We start from the raw sequence: 16,695 nt of genomic DNA, 5'->3' as shown, positions 1-16,695 counted from the left end.
TACACACCTGAAACAGGAACTAACGTCCTGGGGGCGGGGCTTCGACTCACCGTACAGGTGAAGAATTACTACTCAGTATAATCCCAATTAATATTCTATTTATATATATATATATATATATATATAAACATATAAAAAATTCCAATAAGGAGACATTTGAAAATTAAAGTGACTTTTTATTTCCAATAATTAGCAATGTTCTTAAAAAAACGTAAATAATGTATAATATTATATAACAGTTTTCACAAAAACTTTATCAAAATCGTATGAAACATTACAACCTATAAAAACAACATGATATATAAACACACAAAACACCTTTACATAGTCTTATAATAAAACGTGGGCTCAGATTTGATTGATGGAACTCTCGACCAATGAAAAGCGAGCGAGCCGTTTGTCCCGCCTATTGGCCGTTTCCTCAGCTGCACTCACACATCTGCTTCCTTTGTGCCGGACGGTAGCTAACAAGAGGTAAATAATATAAATATATTTATATCTTTCTACAAATTGGTGTTAATCAAATTAAATTTCTTAACTCTGAATATTTATATTCAAGTATTATATGCTGTGTTTCGATTTCGTCTTACTGTTTGCTAGAGCGCCACCGTTGTTGTTTTTTTTTAACCCAAACTGCTCGAGGCGCAATTATAGCTAAGCTAAAATGAGCTAGCTAGCTAACGCTGTTGCGGCTGATTGTTTTTTCGAAACATACCCGTATTCCAGATGAGTCCCGCCCCTTTTTTACGATTGCGTGTTCTATTAGCGAATCAGAACACAGGAGCTGGATTAGAACTCACCAATCAGGAAGGAGCAGGAGAGACTTGGAATAAATGCGAGTGGGATTAAAAATAAACTCTCTGGCTAGTGTGCTCATTGTGTTGTATTGTATAGCAGCTTCGCTAACTGGAGAACTAGCCTGTTAAGACGTATGTTGTTATCTCTAACCCGTTAGATTATCTTCTTTATGCGATAAATATGCACTAAGAAGGGTAAAAATACTGCACACCTGATTTAGTCATTTATTTGTCCCAGCATTTGACATGAATGAGGTTTTAATTTCAGTTACTGTCATGCCTGTAATAAGGTTAAGGTTTGTTTTGGTCCTGGGGCTGATATCAATGTGGTCTTTTTCTCTATTTATTAAAATGTAGCTCATCCGGCCTGTTTTATTGCTGACTCATCCTGTACTAATTGCGTTTTTGTCCAATTAAACGCCGAGTTGCTCACGCTGGAAGATTTCTTTTCCCTTCTCTTGAGCCAAGACGTGATTTTTTTTGTCTTTAGACCTCACCGTGACTTTTCCATCGAAGTATTTTGGAATTCCGTCTCTTGTAAATGATTCTGTCGTCAGATGCCACGATGTCCGCTCTGACCCAGTGCTTCTCTGATCCATATACACCGATCAGCAATATAACGTTATGACGGGAGAAATGAATATACATTGATAATCTCGTTATGATGGCACCTGGACGTGGTGGGGGAGTGGCAGCATGTTGTCCCTTAAGTTGTTTTGTTGGAAACAGGAAAGATAGGCAGGTGTGAGGATTTGAGCACGAAATGTCGGAGCTTTTAGTAGGATAATGCGCCCTGAAACACAAATGCAAAAAAAAAAAAGGTTGAGGAACATCACAGTGGGTTCGAGGTGTTGGCTCGGCCTTCGCATTCTCCAGATCTCAATCCGATCGAGCTTCTGTGGGGTGTGCTGGAAGAACAAGAACGATCCGTTCTCATGGTTTAAATGATCTGCTTGATGCCAGATAACACACACACACACACACACACACACACACACACACACACACAGAGGTCTAGTGTAGTATGTGAACTGATGGGTCAGGGCTGTTCTGGTGGCAAAACATGAATTATCTAATATCACACAGGTGGTCAAGTTTCAAGTTTTATTGTCATATACAGATAACAATAAGGCATCATTACTGTAATGAAATTCTTAGACCCGTGTTCCCCAACTTAACATAAACATATAAATATAAAAATATAAAAAGAGGGAAGAAAACATTATTTCAAAGGTATATGTATGTGCAAGTAAGCTAAAGATAATTTAGTATTTACATTTACATATAACAGTAATGATGTTATGGCTGATCGGTGTAAATGCATCTGTGATATTTTATCCTGGGAAGATTGGCCTGTTAACTAATTACATGTTTGTGTAGACTGTAGTATTTTTAACTGATTTTACTGAGGCCTTTTTTAACGACATGCTTACATTTAAATAAGTACAAATAATCTAATGTGAAATTCAGTAAATACAAATCAAATAAATAGGAAGTGGATAAAAGTTAACATTTAGATTCATAACATGTCAGTAACGAAGCTGAAACAAGCAGTTTCTTAAAAAAAACAGTTTGATATATCGTTTCGGTGTTTTAGGAAGGTTTAATAATCAGCGAGGCACGGCGATCTTGAACGCTGTGGGCTTTCACGTACGTAACACCATTATAACTTAGAAAAGTGAAACGGCAACGTACGGAATCAAGTCCTGACTCTTACCTCATTTTACTGGGATGGTAAATAATTTATATCTACTAACAATGACACTAAGAGGAAAATAGATGCCTTAGGTAAATACCTTCTGAATTAAATCTAAATTAAGGATTTACACATCTACACACACACACAGAAGGTCATGAGCCATTTGTTTCAAAGACCTGCACGTTTGTCTGAATTAAACCTGATTTATTAAATGTTATACTTATGATTACAAATGTCTAGAAATGTGTATGCTGCTGACTCCGCCCCTAATCTCACCTTTCTTAACTTTTCATATTGTTAAGGTTTTTATATGATCCTGTTAAAGAGAAAAGGATTTTATCTTCCTGAGAGTGATATTGTTGTACCTCCCAATGCTTCCTTGCTCCAGTTGCATCCTCACCTTTCTCTCTCTCTCTCATTCTGCCTTTATTCCCCAGTGAGTGAATGGATATTTCCCGGTGCACCGAGAAATGGGTAAAACAAAACAAGGTTACTGTAATGTGCACTTGTTGTGAATTTGCCATCATTACAGCCATCCTCCAGCACATTTACACACCATCTGTGTTTCTGTTCTGTCACACCAGGGACATGTTGTTAAGTTTAAATGTTGTCTTTTTTTTTTTTAATTACTAATGTAAAGTAATGGCTTAGGTTGTGTTTAAGGGATTAAGTGCTTGTGTCGACACAAGGGGGCGCTCTAATTCAGTGTATAGCGTTTTCATCTGAATGAATTTTTTTATTGTTATTTTTTTTGTTTTTTGAAAATGGATGAGTCACAGCATCCACAGACACACACACACACACACTGCACAGTGCTCACTTTCATTTTTCCATAGTCATTATTTCTCATCAGCGTGCATTGTACGGGCTTATAACCAGCTACAAATCAGCATCCTGGAAGTCAAAGGAACTTTTTAACTGTTGCAGACATGTCGTAGTGCTGCACAGTTAATCGTGATATTGATTTGAAGTCAAATCGCCCAGAACTGCGATATGTACAAAAGTATGTTGACACCCGATCACTAAACAACTAGCATTAGTGTGGAGTTATTGCCCCGACAGCCTTTTGATTGCACTAATAGGCTTATCCCAGAGGTGTTCAGTGGGGGTTAAGATCAAAGCTCTGTTCTGGCCACTCGAGTTCTTCCAACTTTGGCAAAGCTTGTGTTTATAGGAGTGAAATTGCTCTCTTTAGTTTCAGTGAATGGAAATTGTAGTTCTTCAGCATACAGAGAGACAATTTTTTACAATCATGTATTTCAGACATGTGGGTGTGACGTTACCTTATCGTGTAAAAGGAAAAGCTAAACACGCAGTCGCTGTATTTTATTTTTATTTTTCATTTTTTTACGTATCAAAAGAAAACAAACACTAGCTAGACCTGAATAGCCTCTTTGATTTATTAATAGTCACATAAGCATTCATTTCCCTTAAGCCCTTTGTAGGCAGAACTAAATTTGCATTTGTAAGTCCGGCAGTAATTTCCTGTTTTACAGGTTCTCCTCTGGGATTTTGTCTCTGTCTGGTTCAGACATTTTCCTCCACTCTTCACTGAAAAGCCTACAGACTTACAAATACGAATTGGGATGATACTTGTCATGTTTTTATTCCGTGATTTCCTTGTTAAAAGATATCTTTTAGCTCGCGTGTCAGTGAGAATCCTACAATCTTTGCATTTTTGTAACTACACACGCACGCACGCGCGCGCGCGCACACACACACACACACACACACACACACACACACACTACCTGGAAAAGCATTTTCAAAAAGAGAAAAAAATATATATTCTTAAAAAAGAATATTATTTTGTTTAGGCCTGCCTAAACATTGTTGTTTAGATAAAAATGGTTGTTTAGATAAAATTAATATCTCATGGTAAGGTTTGCATCCTCAATTTCTGGAGAAAAGCGATTGCTTAAAAAATTGTTTAAATCAGGGTTAAAGTTTAGCACATGTTGCACTGGTCAGAAAAAAAAAGAATGAAAGCAGTGTGTTGAGCTCAGTATGGGTCTGGTGAAGGTTACAGCAACATGGTAGCTCTACCCTGCGAGTTTCATTTCCGTGGGTGCTGCTGTCCATCTCATGTCACACGGTCATCTGGCATCTCTCACACACCTCATCTCACTTGCTGTTGTTTGTTTTATTATTATTTTTTATTATTTAAAAAAAAATCATATTTCTGTCTTTTGTTCCCCTTTGTATCAGGAGAGGCCTCTGTCTTCCTCCATCATGCTGTCGAATAAGAAGGACCCAGGCTCTTCCTCTTCGTCATCCTCTTCCTCATCGGGAGGGAGCGGGGCCGATCGGGCCCTGGAGACCTCGGCGAGCTCCCAGTCGGGGGCGGCGCCCGGCTCCACCGCCTCTTCAGCGGACGTAAAAAAGAAAGAAAGGGCGTCTCCGAGCGGAGACGCGAGCGGGGCGCCTCTGCCTCACCTACCCGGTTCGGCAGGGGCGGATCAGGACTCGGCCGAGGGCCGCAGGACCAGCCGCCGCAAGAGAGCCAAAGTGAACACCTAAAGTTTTTATCACTAGTGCTGAGACGCTCGTGTGTTGAATAGTACAAGGCGTGTTATGTCAGTTTTATTGTGAGGAATGTGAAATATTACAAATGTTTTGAAGTTTGCAGGATTTTGAGTAACACCAAGTCACATGGTCTCCTATGGTGTTTATTAATTGCATATGAATGAAGGTAAAGCGTGCATAAATAGCGTTAAAACACAGACATTACTGTAATGTATGTTTCCGTGCTCGCGGTGGGAGATCGTGTGTGCATGTTCCGTGTGCGCGAGCCGGTTTTAAGGGAGATTGTGCATGTGACCCATGCTGCAGGTGGAGTACAGGGAGATGGACGAGAGCCTGGCGAACCTCTCGGAGGACGAGTACTACTCGGAGGAGGAGAGGAACGCTAAGGCAGAAAAAGAGCGAAAGCAGGTGGTCCCTCCCCCTGCACCGCCTGTGGAGGAGGAGAATGACAGTGAGCCAGAGGAACCCTCGGGTGAGAAGAGCTTAACCACTCGGCTTAGCCTTCACCGTTATGTTGCATTAAAACGTCGATCAGGACTTTATAGTCATATTGAGAGTTGTATTTGTTTGTGGGAAACACCTCGGTCAGGATAGAAGACTTCCCGGACCGTTCAGGAAGCGCGCATCACTGCAGGTTCTGCTCCGGTGGGGGGGACTTTAACACCCCACCCGCAGATTAATAAATTGAGAACACGCATTACTTAATTAAGCTCTTGGTTTAATAAACTATATGTGCAGATTATTCAAATGTCCACAACTGATCATATCTCTCTCTCATACAACCGATTATTGATTTAAAATGCTAAGTTATGTGTATATACTTTAGGTTTTGTCTGTTAAACACAACCTTATTTTATCTTTGAGATGCTTTAAACATGTTTGATATTATTTGGATATTTAAAGTTTGTAAACACAATTTGCAATATTGCTGTGTTTCTTAAAGGAAGACAGAGAAAAGTAGAGAGATAATTGTTTTTTGCATAGTTCAAATCAGTTTTATTTATATAACACTTTTAACAATGGTTATTGTTTGGAAGCAGCTTTACAGAATGAAAGATTTATCAAAATGTCAGAGTTAAAAAAAGTGTAAGGAGATGCGTATAAATCATAATTATAAAACCGTTGCCCTTGGCTTGCTCCTGAGCGTTCAATAACGGAACTAGACTCATAGTAGTAATAATAATAATAATAATAAGCACATTAAAAACATTGTTGGTGGTATTTGATATTTATAGGAGGAAACTAGAAGGTGCAAGTCGGTCTTTTATTTTATTCAACACAATAGTATTTCAAGGCAGAAGAAATTTCTGTTAAAGGTTTCTTTGGAAAATGATGTAAAAACGAATAGTTGTTTGTTGTTTAGATTGTAACAGATAATCATTCGTTTAGAAACGTTGTCTTCATGTACGGTGTGAATACTTTTACTATCTCACAGTGAGACTGTGTGGCTGGTTGTGATTATTTTTTCCTTTTTTTTCTCGCTACTGGTTTGGCATTTTTGTCAGGGTTAGAGGGCGCAGCCTTTCAGAGTCGCCTCCCACATGACCGAATGACATCACAGGAAGCAGCGTGTTTCCCTGACATCATCAGCGGGCCACAGCAGACACAGAAGGTCTTCCTGTACATCAGGAACCGCACGGTAAGTCCCACGGGAAAACAATAACTGTACAGCATTTAATTGGTCGTCTATTTCACACTGAAATGCATTTTTCTTTGATTGCTCTGTATCCATCTCTCAACCTTAACCAGTTTCCCAATCTTACATGATGTCATGCATTCCCAAAACATGATAATGCTACCACCACCATGCTTCACTGTAGTCACTGTGTTCTCAGAGTGATGGATGGGTTTGACTTCCACTAAATGTAGAACATACTGTATTTTCAGGGCTGCGAAGTGAGAGAGTGTCTTGGTTGCGTCTCTGACTAACAACCTCCTTTGAATGCTTAGCAGCCGGTTGGATAAGTGCGACTAATTGAGTTTTTCTCTCCTCTTTCTATCCAGCTTCAGCTCTGGTTGGATAACCCAAAGATCCAGCTCACGTTCGAGTCTACGGTGCAACAGCTGGAGGCACCTTACAACAGTAAGATCGTTAGACTGGGACTTGTCGTATCAGACGAGTGCCACATTGACTATTTAAAAGAAGTAATTTTGACTTATGTTTAATACATGAGGTCACAGTGAACGTCTGAAGTCCTGTTCATTTGTCTTAGTGGAGCTGTGACTGAAATGTGTGCCCTTTTTTTTTCTTCACTCACAGGTGATGCTGTCCTCGTCCACAGAATCCACAGCTACCTGGAGCGGCATGGCCTCATCAACTTCGGCATCTACAAGAGAGTCAAACCTCTCCCAAGTAAGCGGGCAGTCTTTCAATTAGGAACAGAAGGTGGTTGGTGTGGAAATGTCAAATCTGACGCGCCGTGTGTGTGTGTGTGTAGGTAAGAAAACAGGGAAGGTGATTGTGATTGGTGGAGGAGTGTCCGGTCTGGCGGCTGCAAGGCAACTGCAGAGCTTCGGCATGGACGTCACTGTGCTGGAAGCCAGGGTGAGGGAAGCACACATACTGCACATCATGTGTACACTTCAACTCCTCCCTGTATATCAGATTTTAGTGTTTAAATGCTATAGACTGCTTTAAGTTATCTCTGAAATGTATCCTGTCTGAGATCTTAATGCTAAAGGCTTTAGGATTTTTTTTTCCCTAATTCTTTAGTCAGTTCCTTTTTCTCCCTGAAAGAAAATCTGCTTATCCTAAACACCCAGGATCCTATATTCTCTACCTGTTTTGTTTTTTTTCTACAGCAGGGCTTCTTAAACTTAATATTCAAAGGTCCGGACCTGATTTTTATTCCAGGTTAAAGAAATAGCACTGTTTGCCTACAAATTGTTGCTTGCGAATTGCTTTTTTAGAAGAAATTTTACCTACATGAGAAAAATATTCACTGACTGATCTTTCTGTCTAAACAAATTAAATGAATATATTTGTATTAATGCCTGAGTAAACCAGACAACACTATTCAAAATGATTTTAAAGTAAAAGTTACACGGTGCCCTAACGGGCATGTCACGATGCTTTAGATCGCTCTCTATTGCACAATTATCTAGATTACATTACTCTAGTTTTTGTAGCTGGGATGCTGTTTTATGCAGCTCATTGTGAGGTTCTTAATTATTTTAACATTTAATATAATTCACATAAACGAGCAGTGAATTTGATAAAATTGAAGAAAAACCTTCATGTATTCGTTTTGAAATCTGTTTGATATCAAGTAAAAAAAAAAACTGACACAGGAATTTAAACCAAAGTGTTGCTTCTAAATTGTTTAGATAGTTTATACTGCTCTGTGACGCATTAAGTTTTAAAAATCATTTTCGTCGCTTCACAGGACCGTGTTGGAGGACGAGTGGCCACCTTTCGTAAAGGCAATTATGTGGCGGACCTGGGAGCCATGGTGGTAACAGGCCTAGGTGAGGCTCAACACCTTATACAGGAAATACTGTGTTTGAATTAGAAACTGTTACAAATTCAAAACATTTCAGGAAACAATGTAACCAAAGTTCTTGTTCCCTTTCTTCTGTTTTCGCTCAGGTGGAAACCCTATGGCCGTTATCAGTAAGCAGGTGAATATGGAGCTGGCCAAGATTAAACAGAAGTGCCCGCTTTATGAGGCCAACGGCCAGGCTGTAAGCACACACACACACACACACACACACACACACACACACACACAGATGGATGGATGGATGTTTATACCGCGCTTATGCATTTAGATCTGCCTAATTGCATTCTTTGCAAAATGTATTATAATTTTTCATGCTGTACGTCACCTCTAGCTGCTTTGAGAGTGAGATGCGTTTTAGCATTAAGGCTCCAGACCCGTACTGTACAGGAAATGGTTAGTCTTAGAACAACATTCCACAGTTTCATTCTGGGAGAGCCTAAGCTCGACACACAAACGTGATTAGATTAGATTAGAGAGAGAGAGCCTGCTTCAGCTCCAGGAAGAGTTTTATGAGTTTATAAGCGTAATCAGGCATGTTAATACCAGAGTTGTGTTGTTTTGTTATTTATCTTGTTTCCTTGTGTTGCCATGTGCTCTCTGTTTATTTACGTTTTCTTTCCTCCCCCCCACCAAACCCAACAGGGAGAGCGATGCACAAGCGTGAGTATTTAATTCACTGCTTATTTCAGCATCTGTTTCCGATCTTCGCATCGTTGCGGTCGTGCCCACGTTATAATCTCCTTTTTTGGTTTGTTTGTAGGTTCCTAAGGAGAAGGATGAGATGGTGGAGCAAGAGTTTAACAGGCTTCTGGAGGCCACGTCCTACCTCAGCCACCAGCTCGACTTCAACTTCCTCAACAACAAACCGGTGTCTCTCGGCCAAGCCTTGGAAGTGGTGATACAGTAAGTGTGACGCCTGTACATCAGCAGTGAGGCGGATCGGATCAGTTCAGCGTTTTTCAGTGTTTTTTTTTTTTAAAACTGGATTTTTCTACTTAGTTTTTTTTTTTATGAATCTGTTTACACGAAACTGCAAAATGCCCGGTTAGGCGCTATCAGGAGCGTCTCTAATTAACAGGGGGCCAATCAGAAGCCTAGACAAAACTTCATAACCTGTTCCATTACCATATAGAAGTTCAACGTATCTCGTCCAAAACTGGCGTCGCTGTCTGCGGGGTCTGTGCGTTGTAAGAGTTTTGTATGTAGCAGCAGTGCGCTTCGTAGTACATTCAGGCACCTCTGTTTGTATGCGTAATGTTTAAGTAACTGTACTTGCATGTACACGCGTGTAAAAAGTCTAGTAAGTGAAGTCCACTATTACACAAAATATCCTCATAAACAAAGCTGACTTCATTTCAGTGAGATGAGCACACAGACAGTGGCATCATCGGCACACAAGGTGACGTTACAACAAGTCCAAATCTCCGTTTCCCCCTGTCCACACAACAACCACTGAACACAGAGTTTTGGAAAATCTTCACTTTGGATAGAGTTTTCCAAAAGCTCAGTTTTTATCGAGCTAAAACTGCGTTTCCATGTGGACGAAAGTCTGAAACAGCAGAGAAAAATCTCCATTTTAAAAGACACCCAGCTACATGTGGACATGGCCTGATTCTGTCCAATATACTATAAAAGTCAGAGAAGGTCTCATAAGCTCGTAACCTTATGTTCGTCCAGGCTGCAGGAGAAACACGTGAAGGACGAGCAGATCGAGCACTGGAAGAAGATCGTAAAGACGCAAGAAGAGCTCAAAGAGCTCCTTAACAAGGTACAATAAAACACAACTCTACATGCACGGGTGTGTGTACGTGTACTAGAATGCGTTATTAACTGCTGATGGTTGTTTGTCAGCTGGTGTCCACTAAGGAGAAGGTGAAGGAGCTCCATCAACAGTACAAGGAGGCGAGTGAAGTGAAGCCTCCAAGGGACATCACGGCCGAGTTCCTGGTCAAGAGCAAACACCGCGATCTTACTGCCCTCTGCAAGGTCTCGCATGCTAACACACACACACACACACACACACACACACACACTTAAACTAATCACATTTAGTAATACAGACCTGGGATCATTAAATATTTTAAAATTAATTATTATCTAAATCAAATCAGCATTCGTTTCCTCCCTTTTAAAACAGAACGTTGTTGGTTATAATGCGAATGTGTTACTGCTAACACATTAAGTATTATAGTGTGTGTGTGTGTTTATGTTTTTTAGGAATATGATGCATTGGCTGAGCAGCAGGTAAAACTTGAGGAGAGATTGCAGGAACTGGAGGCAAATCCACCCAGGTACACACACACACACACACACACACACACACCTAAGTGTTTACCTTATCTTTTTAATCATGTATATAGACATGATCATACAGTTCTTCTTACTCTCACTCTCGTGCTATTTCTCATTGATGTTTCTGTCTATCTTTCTCTCAGTGATGTGTATCTGTCATCAAGAGACAGACAGATTCTGGACTGGCACTTTGCAAACCTGGAGTTTGCCAACGCCACACCTTTGTCTACTCTCTCTCTCAAACACTGGGATCAGGTAGCTGTGTGTGTGTGCGTGCATATGGTTATGTGACGCATGTTTGGTCCCGCTTTCCCTTTCTAACTGTGTGTGTGTGTGTGTGCAGGATGATGATTTTGAGTTCACAGGGAGTCACCTGACTGTGAGAAACGGCTACTCGTGTGTTCCAGTGGCTCTGGCTGAGGGATTGGACATTAAGCTGAACACGGCCGTGCGTCAGGTGCGCTACACCTCCTCAGGTGAGTCCCTGCACCACTTGATTGAAATTACATCTAATTTGCTCTGTGTTTAATGTTGCAGCCAACATGTTGGCCGTTCACTCTTACCACACAGGATAAAAATGTGTAAACAGTTCAGAGTGCGCCACCTGTAGGATTATAAAAAAAACATAAACGTTTTACCGCCTCAAATGCCTCCAAAAGTCTCAAACTTCGGTTGAGTGGCTTCTAACACCGGCACTATTTTTGTTTTTGCAACTAATTAGCGCTTGCAGTGTTTTGAGGCTGGTGTAAGTGTGTATCACCAGTGGGTTTTTGATTAAAATTATAATTTTAAAAAATTGTTTTTAGAAAAAAAAAATTAATTTTAGAGTCTGTGTAGCGATAGGTGAATCATACAGAAAATAATTGCGGTTCATAACTGAATGAACAATTCCCCATCTCCATTTATAGACGTAAATGTCCCATTTTCATGGGTCTGCAGGATTTTTACTCTCCAGGAGATGTAACACGTTTTCACTTCTCCTTTTGTCGCACTCTCTTTCCCAGGCTGTGAGGTGATCGCCGTGAACACGCGCTCGACTACGCAGACGTTTATCTATAAATGTGACGCAGTGCTGTGCACGCTTCCCCTGGGAGTGATGAAGCAGCAGCCACCCGCAGTACAGTTTGTGCCTCCGCTCCCTGAGTGGAAGAGCTCTGCTATCCAGAGGATGGGCTTCGGCAACCTCAATAAGGTGTGTATGAGCAGGTGTACACGTGTTTATGTTAAAGTGGCCAGCGGATCCAATATATTCTGTAACGTCCCACTGAAACCTGAGCGTTTCTCCTTTTTGGAAGCAAAACCGATGTTTTCGAATTTCAGCCCTGACGGTGGAGGAGGAATTCAGGTCACTAATCCATTAAGTTGAGCTTCAAGTGTAGCATTTTTAAACACCACAACAATTCAGTGGCCTTGGAACAAGGTTACCTCCGGGCCGGAAAGAGAGTGTGTGTGTGTGTTTTTGATTTCAGCACCCCCACCCCCCCTTCTGTCCTCCTGTATGTGCGTGCTATCACACACTGCAGTGAATCTCTCTCTCTCTTAACAGCAACAGAAATACTGCAGTATTACGCAACATCCTGCTGCTGTTGTTCCTCTGGGACCAGCAGAGGGTGCAGTGCACCACAACCAGCCTTCTGTATAGTCTTACAGTCTGCCTCATGGTCACAGGGGGGCACAACGAGGGGAAACTGCAACAGGGCTAGGGCAGACTGGGGGGGTGCCTAGGACGTCCACAAACATGCAGACTAAATGTCCTCTGGTTATTAGGTACTCTAAGGGTTTAGGGTTTTCAGGAATTCTGGGTAATCAGGGTTATAAAAAAAAAAAAAAAAGTCATAAAGATTGGCAGACAGCATTGGAATCTGCTGCCATGAGGTTGCCTGAGAGTCTCTGCCCTAGGTGTGGGACAGGGCGGATAGCGCAAGGTGCTTGGGCCCGCTTATCGTTGCTTGCAACTATATTTATGTCTTATGGGTTCTTGTGATATATCGATGTGATACATGTTACTCATGTATGGTGACTCGCCTGCCTGTAGGTGGTGCTGTGTTTCGACCGTGTGTTTTGGGACCCGAGTGTGAACCTGTTCGGTCATGTAGGTAGCACCACAGCCAGCCGTGGAGAGCTCTTCCTCTTCTGGAACCTTTACAAAGGTCTGTATAACAACGAAAAAGATGGCTATCATTATATTTATTAAACATTCATAAGTTTAACAAATTTAAAGTGCCTGGTTCTGCCTCCGCCCATCCTAAGCCATCCCTGTGCAACTGTCAGAGGCTGATTGATCTTTGTTCCCGTTAGCCCCCATCCTGCTGGCGCTGATGGCCGGAGAGGCTGCAGGCATTATGGAGAACATCAGCGACGATGTCATCGTGGGCCGTTGCCTAGCAATCCTCAAGGGAATCTTCGGGAGTAGTGCGGTTCCTCAGGTGAGCAACATTGACGTGGGCTACAAATTATGTACTACAAATAGTGTACAGAATTTTATAAAGACAGATATTTAGATATATACTGCTCACAATAAAGGGAACACTTAGTCCCAGTTTGACGTGAACGCCTTTCGTATGTGTATGCATGTTTCAAGTCAAACCAGGACTAAGTGTTCCCTTTATTTTTTTTGTGCAGTGTGTGTAGCGTAAATACTCGTCACTGACAAAGAGAGTTTGTAGAAATAGTTAAAAGGTTAAAGCTAATAATAATCTGCTGATCTTTAATGTAATCAGTGATATTATTATTATTATTATTTGAGGTTGAAGCCCACGTACATGTCTGTGTGTCTCTCTGTACAGCAGAACTCTCTGTCTAACTTATTAATACAAAGAAATCCCATTCTGTAAGGTTGAGCATCTTACACCTTGTTTACACTAAGTTGTCCTTCTTTGGTGCTCAGACAAATACACTCCCTGTTCGGTAATCGGAGAGTGAATCACAGATGAGAAATGGAAAAAGTAGATCAAAGGATAAAGATGAAGTTTTGTCTTAAAACCACTTCAGCGTGTTAAAATTCACTTATACCACTTTAGCATAAAAATATGAACTATTCGCAGTAAAAATATTCAGTTTATCTTTTCTAATTAATATCTATTGGTGCAGGTGTTTGTTTACATTGAGACAGTAGCGCATTAGTAGATTATTTGTAAAATAGCTGTAGCGCACTTTGAATTACCATTGTGTATGTAATGTGCTATACAAATAAACTTGCCTTCCCTTATTTTAAAGTAGATTATTAAATCAGACACATAACTGTTTATAACATTTTGATTTGATTTATGGTGCAGGTTAAACTACAGGCAGATATCTTTAAGTACTGCGAAAGTTTTAGTAAATTTTTTCCAGAAAGTTTTGCATAGTGATGCGATAAAATCTGGCTGGACAGACAGACAGAAATATTTCTGAGACTGGTTTCTGGTCCTCCAGTGTATGAAACATAAAGATCTCATTGCAAGAGTGAGTTCTCACCAGTGTACAGACAAAATATTTCATTTTTATATATATATATATATATATATATTTAAAGTGTAAGTGTATAACGTAAGTAAATAACGAGTAGAAAATCTCTCAGTGCTGCAGGCTTTATTGCCTGATCTCCCAGCAGAAAGAGAGGAAATGTCCGACCCAGCATAATGGGCTCAGGAGAGCAAAACAGCCAGCTGTACCATTTACACACACACGCACACACACACACGGGTACTTTGGATCTGTTCCAAGAATAACAGTGTAATTGATATGAGGGGTTTGTGTGTTGCCATGGCAGCCAAAGGAGACGGTGGTGACGCGATGGCGTGCAGACCCCTGGGCTCGTGGCTCGTACTCTTACGTGGCGGCCGGGTCCTCCGGCAACGACTATGACCTCATGGCTCAGCCGATCACGCCCGGACCTGCCATACCCGGGGCCTCACAGGTGAGACACACACAGTGTTCTCTCTCTGTCTCTCACGCACACACCACGCTCTGTTCTCAGATCATACTTTTATAATGCAGTTATCAAAGCAGCTTTGTACAGTCATAATTAGGAAACATCACGTCATATTAAACTCAATCATATTGGATTGAATCGGAATCAAATCATAAAGCTGCTGAACTGGATATGAATTATGATTTATTGAATCGTTTATCAAATCTACTGAGTTAAGAAAAAAGAGCAAAAACTGTAGGCCAGCTTTATTGATCATTTCTAGCTATTTTTGTAATGCAGCAGAAAACAAGTGAGCAAAAGTGTGTAACGATTGTTTTCCATCATTGTAACAATTTGGTTTAAATGCTAGAATCACAGTCACACACACACACACACACACACAAGTGTGCTATGAATGGACAGGGGATGTAATTGGTATGTTTTGGGTTGGGAATGTTATGAAATTAAACATGGACAAGTAAAGACTTGTTGCAGGACTTTACTTCGACAGAACTTCTTAATATTTTCATTCTTAGGTAGTGAGTTGTAAAGTCTCGTGAATGATGTAACCAGGCCAATAATGAACACATGAGCTGGAGCCTGTTGCCTATATATGGTAGTGTATATTGTGTGTGTGTGTGTGTGTGTGGTTTCAATTGTATGTTTGTGTGCTCTGCAGCCCGTTCCTCGTCTCTTCTTCGCCGGAGAGCACACGATCCGGAACTATCCGGCGACGGTACACGGAGCACTGCTGAGCGGCCTCAGGGAGGCAGGACGCATCGCCGATCAATTCCTAGGCGCCATGTACACAGTGCCGCGGCAGAACACGCCCGCTGCCAACCCCCAGCCCTCTCCCAGTGTGTAGACACACATATGTGTATATATATATACACACACACACACACACACACACAAGCCTCATCTAGCATGTAGGAGCTCATGTGTATACATCCTCTTGTCCAGTTTATATAGATCTTGACACACACACACACACACACCCACCTTTAGCCCAGAGCAGAACCATCCCACACTATCCCACAGAGTGTTTAAGTACCGACAGAAAGAAAGAGAAAAAGAAAGAATAAATGGAAGTGAGAAAGTATGGAACCTATCACCTGTATTGAACTTAAAAAAAAAATGTTTGTGCGCGCGCAAAATTACTGATCTCCAAAAGGAAGCTGGAGTTTAAAGGAAGCTCTACCTCTTCCTGATGGTCAGCGGTGGAAAAGCGTCATCGCAGGAGGAGTCGCCGCATTTCACTTCGGAGAATTTCCTGGAATTTACCACGAATTTTCAGGAATAATTGTTACCTCGTTCGTTTGTGTGCTTTACAGCTCGTTCCTGGACAAACTGCAAAGCACACAAACGCGCACATAAATACATGCTGCAGCTTGAACTTGGCAAACACACACACAAACACACACACAAACACGCACACACCACCGTAATCTGTTTGACTGAGGATTAAAAGTACAGCTAGTGGACTTCCTGGTGAACACACCCATCTCTTGAACACACACACACACACACACACACTCTCTCTCTCTCAAAAACAGAGCACATGCACACTATCTTACAGCCTGGATACACCACAAATTTAAAACAAGGTTTTGCAAAGATTCCCAGTCGAAATCTGCGGGATTCCTGAAGCTTGTCGTCGCAGTAGATCCGTCTGAACTGGCGGACGTTTCTCCAGACCAACGTCTTTATCCAGTTAGACACAAAACACAAGGTTCAGTTCATCAGCATTAAAACAGAGTACGGGACGTTTAGAAACACAACCAACGGACTGGAATCCGAAGCGGAAAAAACCCTTTGCACTGACTTTACCCACTTCAACGTTCTATTTTTTATTTTTATGTAGATGCAGAGAAGAAAAAAAAACACCCAAATTCATGTGAACGCGTCATAGCTTCTGCTGTTGTTCCTGATCTTGATGAACTATTTAGTTGAGAATGGAGAAAAAAAATAGCTTGAAATGAATTT

At 41.2% G+C, this 16,695-nt stretch overlaps 1 protein-coding gene across 4 annotated transcripts; it reads left to right on the top strand.

Moving 5' to 3' along the window:
* Nucleotides 1-394: 394 nt before the first annotated feature.
* kdm1a (lysine (K)-specific demethylase 1a) lies at nucleotides 395-16,251 on the top strand. 4 transcript variants are annotated; one of them, XM_053510069.1, is made up of 21 exons: nucleotides 395-474; nucleotides 4,705-5,004; nucleotides 5,326-5,494; nucleotides 6,528-6,661; nucleotides 7,027-7,105; nucleotides 7,283-7,375; nucleotides 7,461-7,567; nucleotides 8,409-8,490; nucleotides 8,612-8,706; nucleotides 9,168-9,185; nucleotides 9,286-9,428; nucleotides 10,203-10,293; nucleotides 10,377-10,511; nucleotides 10,743-10,816; nucleotides 10,961-11,072; nucleotides 11,161-11,293; nucleotides 11,822-12,009; nucleotides 12,853-12,967; nucleotides 13,116-13,243; nucleotides 14,569-14,715; nucleotides 15,389-16,251. In XM_053510069.1, exons 2-21 carry the CDS (start codon nucleotides 4,729-4,731, stop codon nucleotides 15,572-15,574), a joined length of 2,505 nt encoding a protein of 834 aa, XP_053366044.1. In that variant the 5' UTR covers nucleotides 395-474; nucleotides 4,705-4,728; the 3' UTR covers nucleotides 15,575-16,251. The 4 variants fall into 4 exon arrangements, with proteins under 4 accessions (XP_053366044.1, XP_053366043.1, XP_053366042.1 ...); XM_053510068.1 differs by lacking the exon at nucleotides 395-474 and adding an exon at nucleotides 2,934-2,970 and having other exon boundaries at nucleotides 5,329-5,494; XM_053510067.1 differs by lacking the exon at nucleotides 395-474 and adding an exon at nucleotides 2,934-2,970.
* Nucleotides 16,252-16,695: the final 444 nt, after the last annotated feature.

Source organism: Clarias gariepinus, chromosome 13 (assembly GCF_024256425.1).
Source record: "Clarias gariepinus isolate MV-2021 ecotype Netherlands chromosome 13, CGAR_prim_01v2, whole genome shotgun sequence".
Lineage (NCBI taxonomy): Eukaryota > Metazoa > Chordata > Actinopteri > Siluriformes > Clariidae > Clarias > Clarias gariepinus.
This window is presented reverse-complemented; position numbering and strand designations above follow the sequence as displayed.